The sequence below is a fragment of the Schistocerca serialis genome, chromosome 7 (assembly GCF_023864345.2).
Source record: "Schistocerca serialis cubense isolate TAMUIC-IGC-003099 chromosome 7, iqSchSeri2.2, whole genome shotgun sequence".
NCBI lineage: Eukaryota > Metazoa > Arthropoda > Insecta > Orthoptera > Acrididae > Schistocerca > Schistocerca serialis.
Window position 1 is genome coordinate 180,304,430 of NC_064644.1, and position 27,688 is coordinate 180,332,117.

Sequence of the window (27,688 nt, forward strand, 5' to 3'; positions counted from 1 at the left end):
TATTTTCAAACGGAGAAAAAATTTCGCTAAACTCTCGTTCAGAGCATCTATCATACGCAGTCTATTATTTGGTTCTTGTTGATCATTATCAAAGAAAGCAGCAGTGTAAGTAACAACAAATAGCAGTTTCTTGCCATTGTTTCGCTAATGAGACGATTCCTCTCTCTCTCTTTTTTTTAAAAAAGCGGCGGTAGCGCGCACAAAAGCAAACCATGCCACGTGCGGCGACAGGCCGTAAACACGCACTATCAGAATGCGACAAACAATGCATGACACAGTACAGTAATGCATTTTCAGCTTAGAGTGACGTAAACACCCATAACAAAGAAAACTGGGCTTATCAGATCAAAGAAAAATAAGCAATCAATTCAAACCAAACTAAGCACGTGGAAAAGGAAGGGTACCCGTATAAATACGGACGGAGCGCCTGACGCATATCAATGGCTACCTGGTAAAGCTTAACTGCTAAGCTTATGACTCGAACCAAACTACTGTAGCTGTATCGTCATTCATTCGACCGAAATTGTCTCTCATATTACAATGGACCAACTTTGTTTCGATTTGGAGATGCGGACTATAACTTTTCTCTCCCCTTGAATTTCGAGTCTCAAACTTCAGGTGCGGCTTAGATTCGGGAAATTTTTTTTTCCTTGATTTCGAGTCTCACTTTTCATGTGCGGCTTAGATTGAGTAAATACGGTATGTAGTGCAATATGTCAATTATTTTCCTAAGTGTGTACAATGACACACTAATAAAGGTTGTGATAGTGAGTCCAGGCATTACTCTCAGCTCCCGAACTGCTGCTGTGTCACGTCAAACAAGTCACAGTATACCCTATAAAGCTAGTACATATAGTGTCAGAGCCATGAGAGCTCAACCTGCTCTGTGTGGAGAAACATGTGTAAGAGTGTCCTTGGAATGTGATCACAGGTACAAACGAATATTTCCAAAGGGAAAATCTGAAATACCTGAATGCTACCCTGGGTTCATTCCTTCTCACCTCTCTGCAATAAATGCTAGCCTCCCAGAATGGTCAGTTGTCAATGGATCCACTATTTGGACTTATAAGGCAGTATCATAATGAAAATCAGCACAGACTGTATGTTGAGCCTTCATGTCAGTCCTACTCGTAGTTTTGCTAATGATAAGCACTGTGTATTGCTGACTCAAGTGTAGAGTTGCACAGATCCCACCCCTACCAATCTTTCATGTGCAGATTTATACCAGCAGTGTCAGCACCCATGAGGAAAAACCATAATGAAGCCAGTTGCAACCAACAATCAGGGACACTTAAGTGCATGTCACGCATAACATTTGAGGCAGCCACATCACAATAAAGCCTATTTGGAGAGTATAAATACATGGCTGTCTGGTCACGCTGGTCATGGAACCAGTGAGTCAACGAGTGAGTGTTTGCTGAAGTGTTGGCTACTGCCGTGAGGTTTCCACCATTCCATCGTCACCCTAATAAAACTTCCTGCCAGGTGGCCCATTTGCAGCATTCATGAGCTGCGAGTTGAACTGAGGCTCTCCTCGCCACTGGGACACTGAGCATCAGGCAGCCTTGCCTATGGCTAAGCCTGGTTGTGTAAATTCACACACAGCTGAGTCAGCATCAACGAGCTGCCTGAGAATGCCTACTTCACAAAGTCATTGCCAGGCTGCGCAAGATGTAGCAACAATCAGCTGCATCATGACTACACTTCAAGAGTATGCTGCTGCCATCCAGTGCCAACAACGTGGTTAGAAGCCACCAGTACACAGTGTTGGGAAGTAAACAAAGGCTTCTCATAATGATGAGATGTTTTTGCTTCATGTTGATTCACCAACCTCCAATAGAGAGAGAACACTCAAACCCATTACAAAATGATGATGCACTCACGCAAATACCTGACTTAGAGATCATGATTTGTCATCTCATTATAATTGCAGCACAAGGTTTCACTTATCTAGTATCCTAGCTGTGCCTAATCATAAAAGAGAAACCCTTACAAACACTTTCTCCAGCTAAAAAGACGCAGGGTGTTGCAGTAAGAGGATCAGTACACAATGAAACAGAATCTTCAGAATAAGGGATTACTACTGCAGATGTACCACAGGGATCGACATTGAGTGTGCACTTGTTTTTATATGTAACTAATATTCCATTAGATATCCAAGAAGCAGAAATATTTGTCTTTTCTGATGATGCCAGTATTAGAATTAAACTTAACAGAGTAAGCTTAACACTTGAAGATGTAAATAATATTTTCTTGAAAATTAATAATTGGATGTCTGCAAATTGACTATCACTGAATTTACATAAAACAAAATACACACAAGTCAATACTGCACAAGTTCTGACTGCATTATTAGAAATAAAGCATGAGGCTAAATCAATACATGTTACAGACCTTCTTAAACATCTTAGCTCTGTAACTTTTATATTAAGCATAAAATCATTTTTGGAGATGAAAATGTAAAGAAGTTGATTTACTTTTCCTATTTTCATTCACAAATGTCTTGCAACATTATATTCTATGGTAACTTGTCATTCAGGAAAAAAGTGTTTGTTGCATAGAAGTGTGTAACAAGGACAATGTGTGATGTCTGCTCTAGAACCTCTAGTAGTTAGATCTTTATTTGGGCATACTGACAACAGCCTTGCAGACATTTACTCATTTATGACATTGTTGCTGACAATTTATCACAGTTAAAGAACAAAAGCAACACTAGTAAACACTAGAAGGAAAAATGATTTACACTATTCATCACTCAGCCTTAATGTGGCACGGAAAGAAGTGAGGTATTCAGCCATAAAAATCTCTGACCACCCACCCAGTGATATAAAGAATTTAATGGGTAATAAAATTAACTTTGAACACAAAAGCAAATCATATCTTCTTGACAAAGCCCCCTCCACCATAGAAGAATTTCTGAACATGTAGTTGTGTGTATGTTCGGGGGATGGGGTGCTAAACATGTTGCCATATCTTCTGTTGAGGAGATTTACTATAACTGTAACACCATATCATTCCATATCACAGCGAGAAGCTGCAATAACGATGTACGGAATGTACAAGTAAGTAACTAATAATAATGAGTAATGAGAATTTTGGCCACACATAACGCAAGTTAACTTGAGGATGAATACAGGGCAGCCTCCATTCCGTCACATACTGACTGACTTTAAGCTTCTGTTTAAGCACCGACGGACCACCCTGTATTTTAATAATCCATACCAGTTATTTTACATATTTTCATCTGTTTCTAGTATACTATAGTACCTTTTAAAAGTGACAGCTTTAAAACATTTCCACCGTGAATAGTAATTATGTTATGATAAAACAAATCTTAACAGTACCTGGGAGAGGGAGTGATGAAAATGTTGCCGAGAGGTTTGTCCTCAGATGTTCCAGATGTTGCTGGAGTGCATTATTACTACTCTGCTGTTGCACTGTCTCAGCCTCCAGCTTCTCGACAGCTGCTTTCATGTTTTCAATATGCTTTTGCAAAATAGCATTTTGTTGTTCATAATCTGTGTTAGACTTTCGTAACTGTCGCAGTTCAGCCTCACGAGCTGAAAGAGAGGTTTTGTACATATAATGTGAAACCAAATAAATACTCAAAGGACTGAAAATGTGAAACAGTAAGATTTGAAGACGGCAAATTAAAGAATCTACAGTAAAACCGCGCTAATTTGGACAAGTTCCACAATCCAAATTATTGAAAGTCTGAAGTTTATAAATATTTTCTACAACAGTTCATGCACATTTGCGTCTACATCTGTATCTATATACATACTCAACTAGCCACCATATGGTACAAGGCAGTGTCACTTTTACTAATACTAGTCATTCCCTTTCCTAGTCCACCCACAACTAGAGCAAAGGAAAAGTGACTATCTATATGCTTCCAGAATAGCCCTAATTTCTCTCATCATGTCTTCATGATCCTGATGTGAAATGTACACTGGTGGCAGTACAGTCATTCTGCAGTCAGCCAAAAATGCTTGTTCTCTAAATTTTTCTCAATGCTTCGCAAAAGAATGTCATCTTTCTTTTGGAATTTCCATTGATTTCACGAAGCATCTCCATAATACTTAAGTGTTGATCAAATATACCAGTAAAAAACCTATCAGCATGACTGTACGTTAGTTTGGTGTCTTCCTTTCATCTGCACTGGTGGGAATTCCAGAAGACTTGAAAAGTACGTATGGATACGTAGCATTAGTGTTCTATGTGTGGCCTCCTTTATAAATGAGCTACACTTTCCTAAAATTCTCCTAATAAACTGATACTGACCATTCACCTTCCCCACTAGTGTCCTCTTGTGCTCGGTCCATTTCACATCATCACTTTGCACTGTTACACCTAGATACTTCGTTGAAAAGACTGTGTGAAGCAGCACACCACTAGTACTGTAGTCGAACATCACAGGATTGTTTTTCCTGTTCACCTACATTAACTTACATTTTTATACACTCAGAGTAAGCTCATATTCATCACACGAAATAGAAATTCTGTCCAAGTCATTGTGTATCCTCCAACAATCACTCAAAAACAACATTTCCCAAACACTAAAGTGCCCTCAGCAAACAGGCACAAACTGCCGATCACTCTATCTGTCAGGTCATTTATGTATGTAAAGAACAAGTAAAGTTCTTCCTGGGGCACTCCTGATGACAGACACCCTTGTCTCTGATGAACATTCACCACACAGGACAACATACTGGGTTCTATTACTCAAGGAGTCTTCAGGCCTTTCACATATCTGAGAACCTGTTCCACATGCTCGGACCCTTCTGAGACGATACAGTGCCTTGTAAACCATGTGTACCATCAACAATTCCCCACTACACGATATGTGGAAAATGTGTAGCTGTAAGTTTTGTATTGTTAATAAAAATGAAAGATTTTGTATATTTTGTGTGAATATATGATGTAAAAATGTGTGTTGTTTCTTATGTTTCATGTTTCTGTCAAGACACAGCCATCATCACTGGGCAACACTTCTGTCGAACTGACAGCTGTTTTAAAGAGAAGCCATCCTGAAGCAACTCGTCCAACTGTGGATTAGTAATGATGACAAAATGTACCTTGAATTGTAAAATTAAACCATGTGTTCAGCTTTGGCCACAATTAGTTGGAAGCAGTTGGTGCATTTCATTAATGTATGAGAGGTGGTGATATTATCAGTGTACGTAAAAGCTATGTAACAAAGACTAAAAAAGTAAGCAAAAGTATTTGGAAGATTTAAATCCTCCATCAAGAACATTTCATGAATAACTGGCTTAGGTGAAAGTTTTTTCAGAGCAAGTAAATAATTGGCAACCAATGCTGTACAATCACAATAAAGTCATGAGATGTTCAATTGACTCTTTTATTAGAACATGTTACACGTTTCGGGATTACACCCACCTTCAGACATCTGTTACAAAAAAAGTACAAAACATAAATGAACAGCACACTCAACATGTCTCGATGTGTTTTTTCTTTTTTCTTTTTTATCCCTGCAATGATGAGATGCGTTGAGTGTGTTGTTTACTTATGTTTTGTACGAGGAGTGTTTTTAAGTAAGTACTGTTTTGAAATTTAAAAAAAGACGTGCTAAGATATCTCATTAATTTTTTTTGAAAGCCTGTACCTTAATCTACGCACTGACTCCATTACAGTCTGATTCTTCCTTGTTTACATTGTGTATTGAGTGTTTAAGATGCCTCCGATAATCATGAGTCCCACTGACTGTGAAGTACAGGCTGTTATAAGATTTCTTAGTGCTAAAGGCCTAAAAGCGATCGATATTCATTGTGAGATCTGTGCAGTTTACGGAGAAAACATTATGAGTGATGGAATGGTAAGAAAGTGGGCGAGAGCATTTAAAGATGGCCGCACAAATGTGCATGATGAACAATGGAGTGAGCGTCCTTTGGTCGTTAATGAAAGTTTGATGCAGGAAGTGGACAATAAGGTGAGAGAAAACAGACGCTTTACGATTTCCTCCTTGCAGGATGAGTTTCCTTATGTTTCTTGTAGTGTTTTGTATGGCAATCTGACCGAGCACTTGAATTACAAAATTGTGCACATGTTGGGTACCAAAAATGATGGATGTGCACAAAACCAAACGTTTAGACAGTGCATTGACTTTCCTTGAGCGGTACCAAAATGACGGTGATGATTTCTTAAGCCAAATTGTTACGGGCGATGAAACATGGGTGGCCTACATAACACCAGAATCAAAGCAACAGTCCATGGAAGTTGAGCAAGGGCATCGTTTTGCAGCAAGACAATGCCCATCCACATGTGGTGAATCAGACCAAAGATCTCATCACATCTTTTCGATGGGAATCTCTAGATCATCCTCCGTACAGCCTCGATCTTGGGCCCAGGGACTACCATCTGTTCCTGCACTTGAAGAAACACTGGGCGGTCAGCGTCTTCAAGACGATGACGAAGTCAAAACAGTGGTGATGCAGTGGTTAACAAGTCAGGTGGCAGACTTCTATGAGGAGGGTATTCAAAAACTGGTACAATGTTATGACAAGTGCGTCAATATTGACGGAAATTATGTAGAAAAGTAGATCAAGGTACAGGCTTTCATGTAAAAATAAAATTATTGAGATATCTTAGCACGTCTTTTTTTAATTTCAAAATGGTACTTACTTAATAAACACGCCTCGTACTTTTTTGTAACAGATGTCTGAAGATGGGTGTAATCCCAAAACGCTTAACATATTCTAATTAAGAGTCAACTGAACATCTCATGACTTTATTGTGATTGTACAGCATTGGTTGTCAATTATTAACATAAAAATGATCGCAGGCCTCAGAGGAGATTTTATGTCCTGTATATCACAGCAAGTAAAGTTGTGTTAAGCTGAAAAGCCATTTAAAATGTATTTCGTAAAAACTAAAAAACTGATACTGAATAGCAACATAATTAATGAAGTTATGATACTGAGTTTTGGGTGATTTTATTTCACAATATTTGAGTGAAATGTCATGAAGGCTACTTTCCAATGCTGGACTGACTTTATTTCAATTATGGACTGATGAAAGATGAATTAAACTGTGAAAAAGTATTTGAGTGTCAGTTCCAAAATAACAGTAAAGATATTATCTTTGCAAGTAAAGCAAAGCTTAAACAAGCGATATTGCTAATATTGTTGATTGCTATAGATTACAACAGATGTGATATTAAAGCTGAGTGCTGTCACACCTGGGAAGGAACTGGTCATAAAATAATAATTCAAGCTAAAAGCATTTCTTATGATCGACTACACAAGTTTAATTGGGCCTATAATTCAAGACCCCCCCATGAACCATGGACCTTGCCGTTGGTGGGGAGGCTTGCGTGCCTCAGCGATACAGATGGCCGTACCGTAGGTGCAACCACAACAGAGGGGTATCTGTTAAGAGGCCAGACAAACATGTGGTTCCTGAAGAGGGACAGCAGCCTTTTCAGTAGTTGCAGGGGCAACAGTCTGGATGATTGACTGATTTGGCCTTGTAACATTAACCAAAACGGCCTTGCTGTGCTGGTACTGCGAACGGCTGAAAGCAAGGGGAAACTACAGCCGTAATTTTTCCCGAGGACATGCAGCTTTACTGTAGGATCAAATGATGATGGCGTCCTCTTGGGTAAAATATTCCGGAGGTAAAATAGTCCCCCATTCGGATCACCGGGCGGGGACTACTCAAGAGGACGTCGTTATCAGGAGGAAGAAAACTGGCATTCTACGGATCGGAGCGTGGAATGTCAGATCCCTCAATCGGGCAGGTAGGTTAGAAAATTTAAAAAGGGAAATGGATAGGTTAAAGTTAGATATAGTGGGAATTAGTGAAGTTCGGTGGCAGGAGGAACAAGACTTTTGGTCAGGTGATTACAGGGTTATAAATACAAAATCAAATAAGGGTAATGCAGGAGTAGGTTTAATAATGAATAAAAAAAATAGGAGTGCGGGTTAGCTACTACAAACAGCATAGTGAACGCATTATTGTGGCCAAGATAGACACAAAGCCCATGCCTACTACAGTAGTACAAGTTTATATGCCAACTAGCTCTGCAGATGATGAAGAAATTGATGAAATGTATGACGACATAAAAGAAATTATTCAGGTAGTGAAGGGAGACGAAAATTTAATAGTCATGGGTGACTGGAATTCGTCAGTAGGAAAAGGGAGAGAAGGAAACATAGTAGGTGAATATGGATTGGGGGGAAGAAATGAAAGAGGAAGCCGCCTTGTAGAATTTTGCACAGAGCATAACTTAATCATAGCTAACACTTGGTTCAAGAATCATGAAAGAAGGTTGTATACCTGGAAGAATCCTGGAGATACTAAAGGGTATCAGATAGATTACATAATGGTAAGACAGAGATTAAGGAACCAGGTTTTAAATTGTAAGACATTTCCAGGGGCAGATGTAGATTCTGACCACAATCTATTGGTTATGAACTGCAGATTGAAACTGAAGAAACTGCAAAAAGGTGGGAAGTTAAGCAGATGGGACCTGGATAAACTGAAAGAACCAGAGGTTGTAGAGAGTTTGAGGTAGAGCATAAGGGAACAATTGACAGGAATGGGGGAAAGAAATTCAGTAGAAGAAGAATGGGCAGCTCTGAGGGATGAAGTAGTGATGGCAGCAGACGATCAAGTAGGTAAAAAGACGAGGGCTAATAGAAATCCTTGGGTAACAGAAGAAATATTGAATTTAATTGATGAAAGGAGAAAATATAAAAATGCAGTAAATGAAGCAGGCAAAAAGGAATACAAACGTCTCAAAAATGAGTTGACAGGAAGTGCAAAATGGCTAAGCAGGGATGGCTAGAGTACAAATGTAAGGATGTAGAGGCTTGTCTCACTAGGGGTTAGATAGATACTGCCTACAGGAAAATTAAAGAGACCTTTGGAGAGAAGAGAACCACTTGTATGAATATCAAGAGCTCGGATGGCAACCCAGTTCTAAGCAAAGAAAGGAAGGCAGAAAGGTGGAAGGAGTATATAGAGGGTTTATACAAGGGCGATGTACTTGAGGACAATATTATGGAAATGGAAGAGGATGTAGATGAAGATGAAATGGGAGATAAGATACTGCGTGAAGAGTTTGACAGAGCACTGAAAGACCTGAGTCGAAACAAGGCCCCGGGAGTAGACAACATTCCATTAGAACTACTGATGGCCTTGGGAGAGCCAGTCATGACAAAACTCTACCATATGGTGAGCAAGATGTATGAGACAGGCGAAATATCCACAGACTTCAAAAAAAATATCATAATTCCAATCCCAAAGAAAGCAGGTGTTGACAGATGTGAAAATTACAGAACTATCAGTTTAATAAGTCACAGCTGCAAAATACTAACGCGAATTCTTTACAGACGAATGGAAAAACTGGTAGAAGCTGACCTCGGGGAGGATCAGTTTGGATTCCGTAGAAATGTTGGAACACATGAGGCAATACTAACCTTACGACTTATCTTAGAAGAAAGATTAAGAAAAGGCAAACCTATGTTTCTAGCATTTGTAGACTTAGAGAAAGCTTTTGACAACGTTAACTGGAATACTCTCTTTCAAATTCTGAAGGTGGCAGGGGTAAAATACAGGGAGCGAAAGCCTATTTACAATTTGTACAGAAACCAGATGGCAGAATAAGAGTTGAGGGGCATGAAAGGGAAGCAGTGATTGGGAAAGGAGTGAGACAGGGTTGTAGCCTCTCCCCGATGTTATTCAATCTGTAAAGGAAACAAAAGAAAAATTCGGAGTAGGTATTAAAATTCATGGAGAAGTAAAAACATTGAGGTTTGCCGATGACATTGTAATTCTGTCAGAGACAGCAAAGGACTTGGAAGAGCAGTTGAACGGAATGGACAGTGTCTTGAAAGGAGGATATAAGATGAACATCAACAAAAGCAAAACGAGGATAATGGAATGTAGTCACATTAAATCGGGTGATGCTGAGGGGATTAGATTAGGAAATGAGACACTTAAAGTAGTAAAGGAGTTTTGCTATTTAGGGAGTAAAATAACTGATGATGGTCGAAGTAGAGAGGATATAAAATGTAGACTGGCAATGGCAAGGAAATCGTTTCTGAAGAAGAGAAATTTGTTAACATTGAGTATAGATTTAAGTGTCAGGAAGTCGTTTCTGAAAGTATTTGTATGGAGTGTAGTCATGTATGGAAGTGAAACATGGACGATAACCAGTCTGGACAAGAAGAGAATAGAAGCTTTCGAAATGTGGTGCTACAGAAGAATGCTGAAGATAAGGTGGGTAGATCACGTAACTAATGAGGAGGTATTGAATAGGATTCGGGAGAAGAGAAGTTTGTGGCACAACTTGACTAGAAGAAGGGATCGGTTGGTAGGACATGTTTTGAGGCATCAAGGGATCACAAATTTAGCATTGGAGAGCAGCGTGGAGGGTAAAAATCATAGAGGGAGACCAAGAGATCAATACACTAAGCAGATTCAGAAGGATGTAGGTTGCAGTAGGTACTGGGAGATGAAGAAGCTTGCACAGGATAGAGTAGCATGGAGAGCTGCATCAAACCAGTCTCAGGACTGAAGACCACAACAACAACAACAACAATTCAAGAGTTGGTTCTAGACAATGTCAAATTGCGTATTGACAGACCAGAATTAGTAAAACCCTATGTTAAGCTTGCACAAAATGTACATCTGTGATTTTTTATAGCAACGAACGAACAAGACACTGATAAGGGAATCCAAATTTTGAACATTACAACTACTCTTAATGGTGACCATCAAAACAGAACCTGTGCCATAATTACTTTAATTTCCAGAACTATACAATGGTGTGCGCCTGTTGTACAAATTAAGCATTATAGCAGTAACAGCTTGTAAGTGACATGGTAACACATCCCAATATGGTGTATGATGATCTACAGGCCACTGTACTTTGAGAACAAATTACAGTGTTCCACACACTTTCTGGAAATTTAGAAACATGGAATATGTAGGTTGTCCTTTGTCCACCATTCACAAGATATTGTGTGAGAAAAGGAAAAGCTGAATATCCCACAAGTGATGCTTTCTACTTGCCTAGGTAAGCCTTATACAAGTGAGAAGCATCAGGTTCCCCAGAGGTTGCCCCCAACGACTGTTCCGTCTCAACAGACATTCACCTCATTGGTGTGCAGTACACACTGAGACTGAAAGGTTTTTTTTTATAGAGGTTTTAGCATCCCCACAATCTGGTTGGTCAAGCCAAGATCCCTGTTCCCTGCAACACACAACATTCCCCTGCTGTGCCACACAGTGGTTGTTGAAGAATGCCCAGTTCACAGTGACAGAGGACTGGTGGTGCTTACCAGTCCCCAGCTCAGGAAAGCCGGAATCACCATGCCTGTACTCAGCAAAAGCATGCTGAGGCCCTGAGGATTTTTAATTTAAAAGAGAGAAAGTAATTAATTTCACTGTTACTGAGCCCAACAGATATGCTGCACTGTTTTTAGATGGCAACTATCTAAGTCATAGTGTGCTGAATAAGTGTTGGAAGGAAATGAATTGTGAAGAAATTCAAAGATTTTTTGGCATGATTAAGTGCAAATAACTGATAATGCATCCCAAAATAGAAAATTACTTGACTATAATGCTCTGTTCAAGTATAACATTTTGCCTAAAATAATAATCAGAAACTGCCTACAGTTACTCATCCATTAAAACATTTCACAGATAATAAGTCAGCTAAAGGTGATAAAACTCTTAAGTTCACGGAAACAATAAATATCACCATGGATCACTTAGAAAACGAGTTTAGCTTTTACCTTATATTTCAGTTAAAGGCCATAATATGGGATTAAGATTTTCAAATTATACGACTGAATTATATATACTCTATACATGGTGGCATGTAAAGGATGCACAAATGTTGTGTCTAAAAACTTGGCAGAAGGTATCAAACGGCAGCTTATCAATATTTTTTTTTTTTTTTTTTTTTTGGGTAGGGTGACAGTTGTTACAGATAACTGTTATACATCCATTCTTCTTGTAAAATAGCTGCTTGGAAAGAAGATAAATTTGGTAAGGACACTGAAAAGAACAGATGGCAACTTTCATAAATATGAAAAACGGCATAAAAAGGGTGAAATGGTAGGTAAAGTCACATGATGGAATTACAATTGGGAAATGGAAAGACAGGAGGTAATAAGTGTACTTTCTGTAAATACAAAACATTTTAGATACAGTTCCATCACCAGAGATCAATCTGGACATGGAAAACATAAACTAGCAGTCGTTACTGAATACAACAAAGGAAAACAAGAAGTAGACAATTTAGATCAAATTGCTATTTATTTCTCACCCTTAAAAAAAGGAAAAGTCATCTTTAAAAGTCCAACCCCACAATAGATGGCTCCCATCCTACAGTGGAACATTAGTGGGTTTGGCCACATGTGGAGGAACTGAAACTCTGAGCACAGGAACACTCCCTCTGCTTGTGTTTGCAGGAAACACATTTTAAAGCACGTGATGCCCCTGTACTGTGGGGCTATATGTTCTATCACATACTGTGGGCCTATATGCTCCATTACAAAGATGATCTGAGTGGCAAAAGGGTCAAGGGAGGGGTCGCCGTGTTTGTCAATGATGCGCTCCACTCCTCTGCTCTACCCCAGGCTACTGACTTGCAAGCAGTTGCAGTTCAAATTCATGTGTGTCAGAGGATCACTGTTTGCTTGCTTTGTTTACCTCAGCAATGTGCAATAGACTCTGAAGCTCTCACAGATCTTAGGGAACAACTCCCCCGACCATTTCTGCTACTGGGAGACTCCTCACAGATCTTAGGGAACAACTCCCCTGACCATTTCTGCTACTGGGAGACTTCAATGCCCGGGATGTCTTGTGGACCTCAACCTCATCCTCAGGGTCGGGTTTTGCAGAGCCTCATGACATCTCATGAGCTTTGCATCCTCGACACAAGTACTCCCACTCATTTCTGTGCTGCTACTGGGTCATTCTCAGCCATTGGCAGTAAAGGAAACACCTCAGTGGTAAATGTGTAAGTATTGTCTCAGAAGCTAACAGGAAACACAATGCAAATGCAGAACTTCAAGGCAGAAATTAGAAAACATTTACTTGAATTTCAACTGAACAAGAAAAGCCAATTATCCTTGGTCTCATAAAATGACAAATAACAAGATTGTTGTCTCAAGTGTTTGTGTGCTTATAACTTAAATGGAAGAAATACGCCAGATGTATAAAAGTGTACTTGTGGCACACATTTACAGCTATTACTACAGAGCCATGAATCAAAGTGATAGACACTGTACTAGGTGGCACCGCCAGATGGGAAAAGAGAGAACTTGTTTACAGAGTAATGATGAAATTAGATCCATTATATAAGATAAAAACAAGAAAGCAAAACTAAACATCAATCTATAAACCAAAGCCACATGTGCATATTTATTTAAAAAGTAAAAACATAGCCTCGAAGTAACCCTTTTTGTGAAAGATCAGTTGTTCGCTGGACAGGCCTGGGCTCTTAAAATAGACGCTTTTTTGAAATCTCAAATTCTTAGAGGATGTTCATCTTCTTGCCTTTTTGTATAACGTGCAAAATGTTGAGATCATTTATGGAGGAGGGGCAACGCTGAGAAGTTTTCATGTATTGCACGAAGGGACAATATTTTTTAAGTTGTCCTTTTTTTTTTGTTAAAAGATGCTCACTGAAAAGTGCTATAAAGGACCTCCCCGTTTGGCCGATGTAATGTGTGTCACAAGCAGGGCTCTGAATTTTATACACTCCTGATCTCGAGAAGGGGAAAGACTTAGATTCCCCTTTGTGAGGAACCAGGAACTGTGTTCACACATTTCTAGAGAACACAATTTGTACATTAGTGTTTCTAAACAGTTTAAACAAGTCATAACAAAAGGGGACCAGAAAAGGGATTATTACCCACCATACATAAACAATCTTCATATTTTGCATGTTGTACAAAAAGGCAAGATGATGAACATCCTCAAAAGAATTTGAGATTTTGAGAAGAATCTATTTTAAGAGCCCAGGACCGCCAAGGACCAATGAGCCAAGGTCTCTTAGCTCTCAATATTTGTTCCTTTATCTCCGCCCTTATTTGTGTGGTTTCTATGTTTCTTTCATTTACCTCTCTTTGCCTTGAAACATGTGCTCATTTATTTCTGAAGGGGGATGTGTCCTGTGTATTTTATTGGATGACAAGCCATTTTTGGTGATGGTAGGATGTTCTGTACTCTTGCCAGCGATCATTGAATGTTTTTACCTGGTGGATGTGTCCTGTAAATTTTATTGATGATGTGCCAATTCTGGTGGCTGCTGAAGTTTCTGTATACTTACCAGTGGTTCTCGAATTTTTTTACTTGGTGAGTTTGTCTTTGGTTATGCTCATTTCACAACTCGGGTCGTGGTTTCCCAGTTGCTTTATTTAACTGACAATGGAGCTTTATAGCTGATTCCTGGCTCATAAATTTGTACTGAGGGAACTTGGTTTTCCCCGGATGTCTGATAATGTTGCTGCGAGAGTGAAATGCCTTACAAATTAAATAAATAAAAAACCATTCTGCAACTGAGGCTGATATCCTTTCTTCAACATCTCAAGAAGTTGCTGTACCATTAACTGAAAGATGGAGTGGTGGGATTTGTATGGTAACAAATGGCATTGTATTTGGGTTAACAGAATACAGTCGACTATATCGTACCAGCAGTTGTGTCTTGCACACATGACTTGGAGGAGTGGACTTGGAAAGGGAGATATGCTGTGTCAAGGCCTTGCACCGACTTAGACAGCAACCAACAACACAGATTGGGTTACACAAGCAATAGACCTATCTGTAGATGACAGACACAAGAAGGCCACCTCCGCTTTGCCACCACAAGGCAACCTGAGCACTGCCAGAGTTCACTGGTCCTACAGACCTGTTCTCTTGTGTAGGCCACATTACCAGAAATAGCAGCACGGGCAGTATTTACGCAAGCATCCAGCTACTGTGGTCCGTTTCACTATGAGTGAGCTTCCAGGGACAGATGCTATTTGCCAACGCATTCCCACAACCAGGATCTCACTCTGGAGCCACTGCTACTATGAAGTCACTGCCTGCATCAACCTTGTCATTAAGAAGTTGCCAGCTTGGCCTCTACACTGAAGAGATTTGGCCTCCAATGCTAGACTTGTAATTTTGTTACCACTGTCACTATGCCGAACTTAAACTTTTACTCAGCCTCTCACAACTTTGTGGTATCCCTTCCAGACTCTGATTGGGGCAGGGATTATCCAGGGATATCGGACTTGGACATTTTCATGCCTTTTGCCTCGGATATGATTTTGTTGTTTTCTATTCAAGAAGTGTTCTTTTTTTTTATTATTATTATTGTGTTCCAACTAATCCCATCAGAGAAGATTGATTTTTGTGATGCAATCATCTTCCTTCATTCTATGTTGTTGTTGTTGTTGTTGTTATGGTCTTCTGTCCAGAGACTGGTTTGATGCAGCTCTCCACGCTACCCTATCCTGTGCAAGGTTCTTCATCTCCAAGTACCTCCTGCAACCTACATCCTTCTGAATCTTCTTAGTGTATTCATCCCTTGGTCTCCCTCTATGATTTTTACCCTCCACACTTTCCTCCAATAATAAATTGGCAATCCACTAATGCCTCAGAATGTGTCCTACCAACCAATCCTTTCTTCTAGTCAAGTTGTGCCACAAATTCCTCTTCTCCACAATTCTATTCAGTACCTCCTCAATAGTTAGGTGATGTATCCATCTAATCTTCAGCATTCTTCTGTAGCACCACATTTCAAAAGCTTCTATTCTCTTCTTGTCTAAACTATTTATCGTCCATTTTTCACTTCCATACATGGCTACAATCCATACAAATACTTTCAGAAAGGATTTCCTGACACTTAAATCTATACCCTACGTTAACAAATTTCTCTTCTTCAGAAACTCTCCCCTTGTCTTTGCCAGTCTAAATTTTACATCCTCTCTACTTCGACCATAATCAGTTATTTTGCTCCCCAAATAGCAAAACTCATCTACTACTTTAAGAGTCTCATTTCCTGATCTGATTCCCTCAGCATCACCTTATTTAATGTGACTACATTCCATTATCCTCGTTCTGTTTTTGTTGATGTTCATCTTATATCTTCCTTTCAAGACACTGTCCATTCTGTTCAACTGCTCTTCCAGGTCCTTTTCTGTCTCTGACAGAATTACAATGTCATTGGCAAACCTCAAAGTTTTCATTTCTTCTCCATGGATTTTAATTCCCACTGTTGTAACTTTGACCGGAATTGTCATGGGGTTGACGGGATGGAAAGCGCGGCGGGACCCACGGAGCGGCCCACGAACGACGACACAAACAGGAGAGAACGGACATGGACCTAACTAACAACAACAAGATCAAAACAACAGAATCACAAGAAAACCACGTCCTCTCGTACACCAAACAAGATAGTAAAGACGCTGTCTAAGGCGAGACGATAAGTCCAGAGACACACGCAAGATTAGACTGGCTGGCTGAGCAAGAGGCAGGTGCTTAAATACATGATCGGGGGTGCCGCTACTGGCCGCTAAGACCACGTGTTCCACTGTGGCGCCCTCACACTAAATTGGGCCAGGAGGCGCGCGCAGCCATGGCTTATGGCGCGATGTTGCAGAGACCTCTAGGGGTCTTCGACTTACATGCTGTCTGGCGCGGATTCAAATTCCACAGCATGCAGCACCAGATCCCTCCCCCCTGAAACTTGTGCGTAGGGGAGAAAATGCTCCGGATGGTGCTGAGGTGGGCAGCACTGGGAAGAAGAGCCGGGTTCATCAACCGCAGTGGTGGTAGTGGTGGTGGTGGTGTGGTGGTGTGTGTGTGGGGGGGGGGGGGGAGGGGGAAGGGACGCCCGAGGGATCCACGATGGCCAACCCAGAGTCCAGGGTGGGGGAGGGAGCTGCCAATCCACCTGGGGACGGGGAGGGCCGGTGGCAGGCCCGCGGGAAGACGGCAACCGGGGGCAGGGGGGGGGGGGGGGGGGGGGGCAACTCGAGGACCACGTCCGTACCCGAAGGAGGTAGGGATGAGGCGGCAGCGCGAGTCCTAAGGGGGCACGTGGATGGAGCTGATTATGATGGCAGTGCTCCAACCCTTTCGACATCTGCACCGAAGTCACACGCCGCCCATAGGCGGGCGTCCAATCCACCTTGTGCCCATACTCGCGGGCCCACATGGCCGCACCCAGGAGCATAACGCTGCGAGGGCCGGGAGTGGGGGCAGAAGGGGAATGGCATCAGCAAATGGAGCAGGGTCCGTGGCTGTTGCCCATGAAGGAGCTCCACCGGACCATGGCTGTCAATTGGCGTAGTGCGATAGCTGCTCAAAAACAGGGTCAGGACTGATGTGGTTGGAGATGTGTTGACCGCCTTTGTCAACTGTTGTTTGAAAGTGCGGACAAGCCTCTCTGCTGTGCCATTGGATGAAGGGTGGAAAGGAGGGCTATGGATATGTTTGATACCGTTGGCCTGATGGAAGTTTTGGAAGGACGTTGCCGTGAATTGGGGCCATTATCACAGACCAATGTGTGTGGCAGGCCCTCAATGGTGAGAACCTGGGCCAGGGCCATGAGTGTAGCCTCTGTGGTGGTGGATGCCATGCGGACGACATATTGGTATTTGGAGTAGGCATCAACAATAAGTAACCATATGGACCCCAAAAACAGGCCCGCAAATCGATATGGATGCGATCCCAGGGCCGTTGAGGCACAGGCCAGGTGCAAAAGACTGAGGGAGGCTTGCCTGGTGGCATGTACACACAGTGCACACAAGGGCCAGGTGGTCAATATCGTCATCGATGCCGGTCCAATATGCATGCCGGCGAACCAAAACTTTCATACGGGACGTACCCCAGTGCCCAAGGTGTAACAAACTGAGCACCCGAAGCCGTAAATTTAGAGGGATGACCACCCGATGGGCATCTGACTCCGTGGCCAACAGAAGGACATCATCGACCACGAAGAGCATGTGGGACAGGTAGTGCCAGGGGCTGAAATTGGACTGCATCCAACGAGTAACTTAAAAGGGCCACCTGTGGTCCACGCAGTGGAGAACCTGCTGCAAGATAGCAGGTGGAATCAATGTGAAAGCAGAGGACCTCCTGTTGGTCAAAGGCAGGATCGGGACCTGCTGGGAGATGTGACAAGACATCCGCATTAGCATGGTGGGTGGTGGGCTTATACCGGATGGTGTAAGCATAATTTCGTAAAAACAACGCCCAGCACTGGAGACATTGAGCCGTCTGCTCTGGAAGGTGAGATTGGGGTCCAAAAAGCGTAACCAAGGGTTCATGGTCTGTCAGGAGGGTGAACTTTGCCTCAAGATAGGTGTGAAATTTTAGGACGGCGAACACGATCACCAGGGCCTCCTTTTCAATTGGGGAGTAGTTCCATTGTGCTGGGGTCAACGTCTTAGTGGCATAAGCGATGGGCTGTTCGGAGCCATCGGCATCCCGATGCGCAAGGACGGCCCCAATGCCGTAGGCCAACACATCAGCCGCCACAACCATGGGGTGGTCCGGAGAGAGGGGAGTAAGGCAAGGGGCAGACTGCAGCATCGCCTTTAAATGGAGGAAAGCCTGGTCAAAGGCAGGAGTCCAATCAAAAGGTACCCCTTTGCAACGATAGAGATAGAGGGGTTGAGCAACGGAGGCAGCCTGGGGCAAGAACTTTAAGTAATAAGTAATCTTGCCCAAAAACACCTGGAGTTCAAATAAGTCCTTGGGACAAGGAAGGGCCTCAATGGCCACGGCATTACGACCTGAAGGGCAAATGCCATCTTTGCTAAGCCAGTGGCATAAGTATTCCACTTCCGGTTAAAAAAAACACTTGTCCAGCTGACAGCGTAAACCTGCTGACTGCAGAGCATGAAATAAGGCACTGAGATTTTGCAAATATTCCTGGCGAGAACACACGGTGAATAAGATGTCATCCAGATAATTTATGCAAGCGGAGATAGGCTGTGTAAGCTGCTCCAGGAACCGCTGGAAAATGGCCGGCACCGAAGAGACACCAACGGGGAAGGTGCTTGTACTTGTACAATCTGAAAGGTGTGTGATAACCATGATGTTCTGAGATTTGGCATTCAAGGGTAACTGGTGGTATGCCTCAGCTAGGTTGATCTTTGAAAAATACTCTTCCCCGGCAAGTTTGGTGAGAAGGTCTTCCTGTTGGGGAATGGGGTAAGTGTCGACGAGGGACTGAGCATTGACAGTAACGCCGAAGTCCCCACAAAGCTGAAGGGACCTATTGGGTTTCCGTATTACTGCCAATGGTGTCACCCAGGCACTGTAAGTCACAGGTTCCAGAACCCCAGCAGCCTGGAGCTGATCAAGTTCCTGCTTGACTGCTGGCCGTAAGGCCACCGGAAGGGGCTGGGGCCGGAAAAAGCGAGGCTGCACGTCCAGTCGAAGGGTGATGTGGACTTGAAAACCGGAAGCACATCCAAGATCCGTTGCAAATGACGACGCAAAAGCGGAGCACAGATCATCCAGGTCCTGAAAAGGAACAGCCGTGGAAACGACCATAATTTTGTCAGAAATTGAAAAGCCCAACAGCTGAAATGCATCCATGCCGAAAATATTCGAAGCCGATGGACGGTTAATGACAAAGAGAGTAAGGAGCCAGTGAACACGCTTGTACGTTGCCTGGACGACGCACTGTCCACGAAGGGGAATAGAACTGTCTCTGTAGGCGACCATACAGCGAGAGGGAGGTGACAACTCAGGAGAGCCCAGCCGGGTATTAATCAGGAAGACGGCGGCCCCAGTGTCGACCTGAAAACTGACATCCTCAGTGAAAAGGCAATGTTAGGAAAAGCTTTCGTGTTGATGGGTCATCCTGTGGGACGACCGATTGCAGAGCATGTACGGTATCTTGAGACCCAGGAGGGGCAGGACTGGAGTGAGTCGAGTGACTACGACAAACCGATTGGGTGTGGCCCTCTTTGTCACACAGCGTGCAAGTTTTCCATCGGTCAGCCCGAGAATGTGCAGTAAAGCACTGGAGGAAAGATGAAAGTGGGCCGCGCGACCGGCGATGAGGAGCGTCCGGATGCGCCGATGCCATAGAGACGTTGGACAATGAGGAGTCCCGAAGGCGCTGGCCTCTATCGGCCGGGCCATGTCGACGGCACAACGGTGGAGCCCGCACGTGACGCCTCAATCGCCGCCACCTGTGGCCGCGCCATGAGATGCTCGTTAGCTGCTTGAGCAATTTCAAAGCAGTGGGCAATGTGGAGGATCTCTTCCACATTCTGGATAAGGGAGTCCGCATACGAAGCCTTACACTGGTGATGGGTGCACGTAAAATGGCATCGACGGCTGAGACCTCGTAACTCCATGACCCAGGAATGATACGATCGACCAGGCTGTTTATGGTACTAGTGGAACTCCAGCCAAGAGGTGACCATATGGTAGCTTTGGAAATAATAGTTTGTCAGCAAAAGGCAGATCTCTTGGAGAGAGAGGGCCACAGGGTCAGAGAACGGTGCCAACTTGCGCAGAAGAAAGAATGTGTCTGGGGAGGCCCAAGACAAAAACAACGACCGCTGCAAGGAGTCGTCCGTGACTTGAAAAGCTGTGAAATGCTGTTTCAGTCGATGTAAGTACATCTCCCAGTCTTCTTTAGCATCATTAAATGGTGGGAACGACGACGGGAGTGGGAACGCATCGGACAACCGAGGACTCAGAAGTAGTTGTGGTAATGCGTCCTGGACATCGACTTCGTCTGTTAGCAATCACAGCGACTGCTGTAAGATGACTAACTGGAACTGCTGTTGCATGAACTGCTGCTGTTGCTAAAGCAGACAGACCAACTTCGCCTCCATGCCAACAACGACCACCATTTACCTCATCATCAAAATGTCGTAACTGCGACCAGAACAGTTGCAGGGTTGAAAGGACGGAAAGTGCGACGGGACCCATGGAGCAGCCCGCGAATGACGACACAAATGGGAGAGAACGGACATGACCAATGAAGGACCTAACTAACAACAAGATCGAAACAACAAAATCACAAGAAAACCACGTCCACTCGTACACAAAACTAGAAAGTAAAGACGCTGTCTAAAGCAAGTTGATAAGTCCAGAGACGCACGCAAGGTTAAACTGGCTGGCTGAGTGAGAGGCAGGAGCTTAAATACAAGATCGGGGGTGCCGCTATTGGCTGCTAGGACCACGTGTTCCACTGTGGCACCCCCACACTAAATGTAGGCCAGGAGGCATGCACAGCCACGGCTTACGGCGCGATGGTGCAGAGACCTGTAGGGGTCTTCAACCTCCATGCTGTCTGGCGCAGACTCAAATGCCGCGGCGCACAGTACCAGACCACTCCAAATTTTTCTTTTGTTTCCATAATATCAGGGATACGCTACAACCCTGTCTCACTCCCTTCCCAACCACTGCTTCCCTTCCGTGCCTCTCGACTCTTCTAACTGACATCTGGTTTCTGCACAAATTATGAATTGCCTTTTGCTCCCTGTATCTGACCCCTGCTACCTTCAGAATTTGAAAGAGAGTATTCCAGTCAACATTGCCAAAAGCTTTCTCTAAGTCTACAAATGCTAGAAATGTAGGTTTGCCTTTCCTTAATATAGCTTCTAAGATAAGTCTTAGGGTCAGTATTGCCTCACGTGTTCCAGTATTTCTACGGAATCCAAACTGATCTTCCCTGAGGTTGGATTCTACCAGTTTTTCCATTCGTCTGTAAAGAATTCGTGTTAGTATTTTGCAGCTGTGATTTATTAAACTGATAGTTCGGTAATTTTCACATCTGTCAGCACTTGCTTTCTTTGGGATTGGAATTATTATATTCTTCTTGAAGGGTAAGGGTATTTTGCCTGTCTCATACATCTTGTTCACCAGATGGTAGAGTTTTGTCATGGTTGGCTCTCCCAAGGCTATGAGTACTTCTAATGGAATGTTGTCTACTCCCGGGGCTTGTTTCGACTCAGGTCTTTCAGTGCTCTGTGAAATGCTTCATGCAGTATCATATCTCCCATTTCATCTTCATCTACACCCTGTTCCATTTCCATGATATTAGCCCCAAGTACATTGCCTTTGTATAGACCCTTTATATACTCCTTCCGCCTTTCTGCTTTCCCTTCTTTGCTTAGAACCAGTTTTTCACATGAGCTCTTGATATTCATACAGGTAGTTTTCTTTTCTCCAAAGGTCTCCTTAATTTTCCTGTAGGTTGTATCTATCTCATCGGTAATGATATATGCCTCTACATCTTTACATTTGTCCTCTAGCCATCCCTCCTTAGCCATTTTGCACTTCCTGTCGATCTCATTTTTGAGATGTTTGTATTCCTTTGTGCCTACTTCATTTACTGCATTTTTATATTTTCTGCTTTCATCAATCAAATTCAATCTCTCTTCTGTTACCCAGGGATTTCTACTAGCCATCGTCTTTTTACCTACTTGAGCCTCTGCTGCCTTCACTATTTCATCTCTCAAAGCTACCCATTCTTCTTCTGCTGTATTTCTTTCCTCCGTCCTTGCCAATTGTTCCCTACCGCTCTCTCTGAAATTCTCTACAACCGCTTGTTCTTTCAGTTTATCCATGTCCCATCTCCTTAAAATGCCACCTTTTTGCAGTTTCTCAAGTTTTAATCTACATTTCAGAACCAATAAATTGTGGTCAGAGTCCAGATCTGCCCCTGGATATGTCTTACAATTTAAACCTGGTTCCTAAATCTCTGTCTAACCATGATACAATCTATCTGAAATCTTCCAGTGTCTCCAGGCCTCTTCCACGTATACAACTTTCTGTCATGATTCTTAAAACCAAGTGTTAGCTACAATTAAGTTATGCTCTGTGCAAAATTCTACCAGGCGGCTTCCTCTTTCATTCCTTACCCCCATTCCATATTCGCCTATTACTTTTCCTTCTCTTCCTTTTCCTACTATCGAATTCCAGTCCCCCATGACAATTAAATGTACGTCTCCCTTCGCTATCTGAATAATTTCTTTTATCACATCATAGATTTATTCAATCTCTTCATCATCTGCGGAGTTAGTTGGCATATAAATTTGTACTACTGTGGTAGGCGTGGTAGGTGTGTTCACTATGCTGTTGGTGTAGTAGCTTACCTGTGCTCCTATTTTTTTTATTCATTATTAGACATACTTCTGCATTACCCCTATTCAGTTTTGTATTTATAACCCTGTATTCACCCGACCAGGAGTCTTGTTCTTCCTGCCACTGAACTTCACTAATTCCCACTATATCTAACTTCAACCTATCCATTTCCCTTTTTAAATTTTCTAACCTACCTGCCTGATTAAGAGATCTGACATTCCACACTCCAATCCATAGAACACCAGTTTTCTTTCTCCCGATAACAAAAGGCTGCTGCCCCGCTTCAGGAACCGTGTTTGTCTGGTCTCTCTCAACAGATATCCCTCCGTTGTGGCTGCACCTACGGTACAGCTATCTGTATTGCTGAGGCACGCAACCTCCTCACCGACGGCAAGGTCCATGGTTCATGGGGGGCTTCATTGTATATCTGGGTATTTTTCCACTGTTGCCTTTGGTGGAACTATCAGTTGGCAGTGAGGTACTTCTCGCCAAGATCTATGAGGGCCCTTGTCTTCACCAAAGGCCACCAGCATTGGTTCCCTGTGGTTGTTTCAATTTTCTGACTCAGGCCATAACCAATGTGACCCTTCAAAGGCAGCACAGTACGCCTTAAGCACATTAACCAATTGCAACCTTGCTGTGGTCCTTTTCTGGGGCCTGTTATTCTACCATCATCTTTTGTTCCAGAGGCAGAATCATTAACAATGCCTATCCTGGACACCACCTGCCTGTCTCAGCTTTTGACTGCAAATGGCTCTCTGGAGGGGTCCTAAGCTGCCCCACAGGCCACACCAGCACCAAAACCAATGGAGGTGAACCTTAACCTCCCAGCCACCAGTGGGAATCCAGCCTCATTCAGGCTCATAATACGTTCTGCTGCCTCCTCTCCCCTTTTGGGGGACAACACAGATAGGTTATACAGGCAACAGACCTCTCTGCAGACAACAGACAGGAGCGTAGCACTAAGCTTTGCCAACTGTACGCCGCCAGAGGTCGCTGGCCTCATGGACCATTACTCCTCCACAGGCTGTATGATCAAAAATAATTACTGCAATATCCTGGAGCATGGGTAATATTTACACTGGCACCAGGAGTGCAATGGGCCACTTCACTTTGAGTCAGCTTCCTGGACCATGCACCAATTGCAAAAGCATTCCCATAATCAGAATGACAGTTGGAGCCACCACTACTATGATATCCCACCCTTGTCAACCTTCCCATCCAGGAATTGCCAGCTTGATCTCTACAACAAAGACACATGGCCTCTGACACCATGAGCAGCAGCCGGACTTCTAAAATTTGTTATTGTTATTGTCATTGGCACTATGCCAGACTTAAAAAATTACTTGTCCTCTCAGGACTTTGACATGTCCCTTCCAGACTTTGATTGTGACAGGGACACTGGATTACGGAACTTTCAATTTACTGTGGCATTTCCAGGCCTTTTGCCTTAGATAACATTTTCTTGTTTCTTGTTCAAGAACGTTCCATTTTTCCATTGGAGAAAATTACTTTTTTGTGATATAATAAACTTCCTATTCAGAGTGAGTGTAGAAGTGCAGTGGGGACCATGGGAACTGGGGTGGAAGTGGGTGCAGGAGGGGCTAGCAGATATCAAGGTTAAAAGGATTACAAGATCGAAGCTTATGTTATAAAGACAATTCTTATATACATATGACAGTTCAAAGACGCTAGTATTTGGAGGAGGAGATGAGCCAGATTGTACAGGTTGTGACTTCGACAGCTGTTTCACAGCTTGTGTCATCTGGATCCTACTCGAATACCTGCTTCCTTTTGCGCCCACAACCCTCAAAGCCTGTCTCCTTTAGCCTCTTTCACACACTCACCTCCACCCCTTCATCAATATCCCCCTCCCTCATTTCATGTATAACCTCCTTCCTGCAGTCTCATTCTTCCTCTGTTCTACCTCCACTCCCAGTCCTCTTGTCCATGACACTGTGTGCCAACTTTACTCCCTCTGCCTGTGCAGCTGCTAGTTTACTGGTGCCACATTCCCATCCCATGCACTTCTGGCCTCTCCCGTCCAGCTGGTGACTAATCTTCCCTCCAAGCCTACCTCCTACTCACTGTCTCCTTTCTCCTCTGGCCCATTCCATCCACTACAACCCCATGTGAGCTGCAGTGCTTATACAATGTAGCCAGGAGAAAAATGTAGTCATGGATCCGTGAACAATGAAAGCCTCTGAAAGCTTAGCAATATTTTCAGTCTTGTTTGTGTCTAAGGACAGCTTAACACCTCAGCTACACGAGGTATTACCTATACTCCTTCAATTATTTACATCTGTTGTCATAGACTAATTTGTAGATGGGATACAGAGAAATGTACATTCTGATGTTAGCATACAGCTCACTCGTGCCACTAAATCGAATTCAAAATACAATACATAATCCTCAAAGGGAGTATTCTTTTCTCTATATGAAAATACTTCAAATGTGTTTAAGAATGAACATAGAGCAGTGTCATATATATGTTCTTTCAAACAGTACATGCAGTCTATTTAAAAACACAAAAATGAAAATTTATTGTCACTATCAGAATTTGATCCAACTCACCTTTGTCAAGTTGCAGTCAAGCTTGAGGACCATAGCCTAAAGTAATAACAGAATTGAGGATATGCAACTGTTTCTACAATACTGATGTGAGTTTGACAGTGCTGTATATATGTTATGGAGGCAAAGTTTTTTTTTCCTAACCAAAGTCAGATCTCATTTGCGTGAACTGGTTTTAGATCAATGCTTTCCATGCCACAGCTAGTTTACAAACCTTTATTATGATCAAGGAACTCCTCTGTGAATATGGGGATGTCAAGTCCATTGAAATCTGCATCCTTCTCTGTATCCTGCAGAAAATATTTAATGTTTATAAATATCTGATATTTGAAAGCACATTTAAGTGCAACACTATGCAAATGCTACTAACAATTTTTGCAGTACAACAGTGATAATAGACACTAGAACAAGTACTACTTTGCTTGACAATTTTCAATAATATTTAAAAAATTATATTTTCGACTCACCTAAAACATGAGATATACTTCCCCCACTTTCAGGAAATGTGCTATTCTTTGCTTCTACACATTTATACTTTCTATTACTAGTTCCATACCAAATGTAAACTGCTAAATACATCAGCTGGCAAGAAGGTGGATAATTATACACCCTGTTTATAAAGTGTAGCCCATAACGATTACACAGAAAGACTGACTAACACACATATTAACCATGCTCTAAATTATACAATAAGATGGTAAAACATAGACATTTTCATTCATACACTACAAAGATTGAAGACCTGTAAAATTAAGCACACAGACCACCAACTTCTAAATTAACATGATGAGACTTCACACATTCACATATTGCTAGGCACTAAAGTGAAAGTGATACAGGAAAACACAATATTCTAATATAAGCTTTCTTATATTTTTTTAACTTTCTTTTTCATAACCAGGACAAACTAAGCAAACACAGAAATTACATAGGTAATCAAATGATACTTACTATTGAAGAAACAGTTAAGTATGAAACATGCCAATGAAATTACCATAGTGTGAAAAATGTATCAAATGATATATGTCCAACTAGATAATCTGTTCAGAGGCACTGAAGTAATGGGGTCATGATTGTTGTAGATGTATATATACAGGGTATAGGCAAAATAATGTGAACACTTGTATTTACTTGGGAAAGGTTTATTAATATGGGGTTGGACCCCTAACTGCCTGTGAATCTTCTTGGAATATTGGCATATAATGATTGCATACTCTCCAGTGGAATGTTATGCCACTCTTCGATCAGAACCTCTTCTGTAGTGATGAGTGAAGCAGAAGTCTGCTCCAGTATCTGCGTTATAATACTGTCCACAAGGGTTTGATAATGTTCAAGTCCAGGATTCTGCTGGCCAGAGAAGACGCTGCAGTTCAGCTGCATGCTACTCCTACCATCATTGTACTGCCCTACCTGTGTGAATGGGTACTATGTTGTCCTGACATATGGTATCATTGTTGGGGAACAACATTTGAATCATGGAGTGCACCTAATCACCTAAAATGTTCACATAACCATTGGCTGTGACACGGCCTTTGAGAGTAATGAGGGGACGGGCAGAATACCATGATATGGCTGCCCACACCATCACAGTACCACCTTCATGCTTCACTGCTGGAATCAAGCAATCAGGATTGTAGGCTTCTTCTGGGGTTCTCCAGACATAAACCCAGCCCGATGTTGGAAATAACAAAATCATTGACTCGGCAGACCATATGACGTGTTTCCACTGATCAGCCGCCCAGGATTCATGTTCCTGACAACATGTTTTATGCTTCTTTGCATTGGTTGTCGTCACTAATGATTTCAATATGGCAGCTCGCCCTTGAATATTCACTTAATGGAGTTCTCAGCAGACAGTGTCAATAGATAGGTGGTCTTGAAGATGGATACCGAGCTCTGCGGTTACTTTAGTCGCTGTAGTTTTGTATTGTTTTGACACAATTCATATCAGTATAAGAAGATCTCTGTCATTTAGTTTTGATTTGCACCCAATATTATGGTTACAAGATGGTGTCTTTCCATG

At 42.5% G+C, this 27,688-nt stretch overlaps 1 protein-coding gene across 1 annotated transcript in view; it reads right to left on the reverse strand.

The window, feature by feature from the left end:
* LOC126412759 (high mobility group protein 20A-like) overlaps nt 1-27,688 on the reverse strand; it is a 92,003-nt gene that overhangs the window by 11,757 nt on the left and 52,558 nt on the right. Inside the window, exons 5-6 of the mRNA XM_050082510.1 lie at nt 25,880-25,955; nt 3,345-3,560 (exon numbers count right to left, since the gene is read on the reverse strand). Of these exons, the coding sequence (XP_049938467.1) occupies nt 3,345-3,560; nt 25,880-25,955 (292 nt within the window). The remainder of the gene's footprint in view (nt 1-3,344; nt 3,561-25,879; nt 25,956-27,688) is intronic.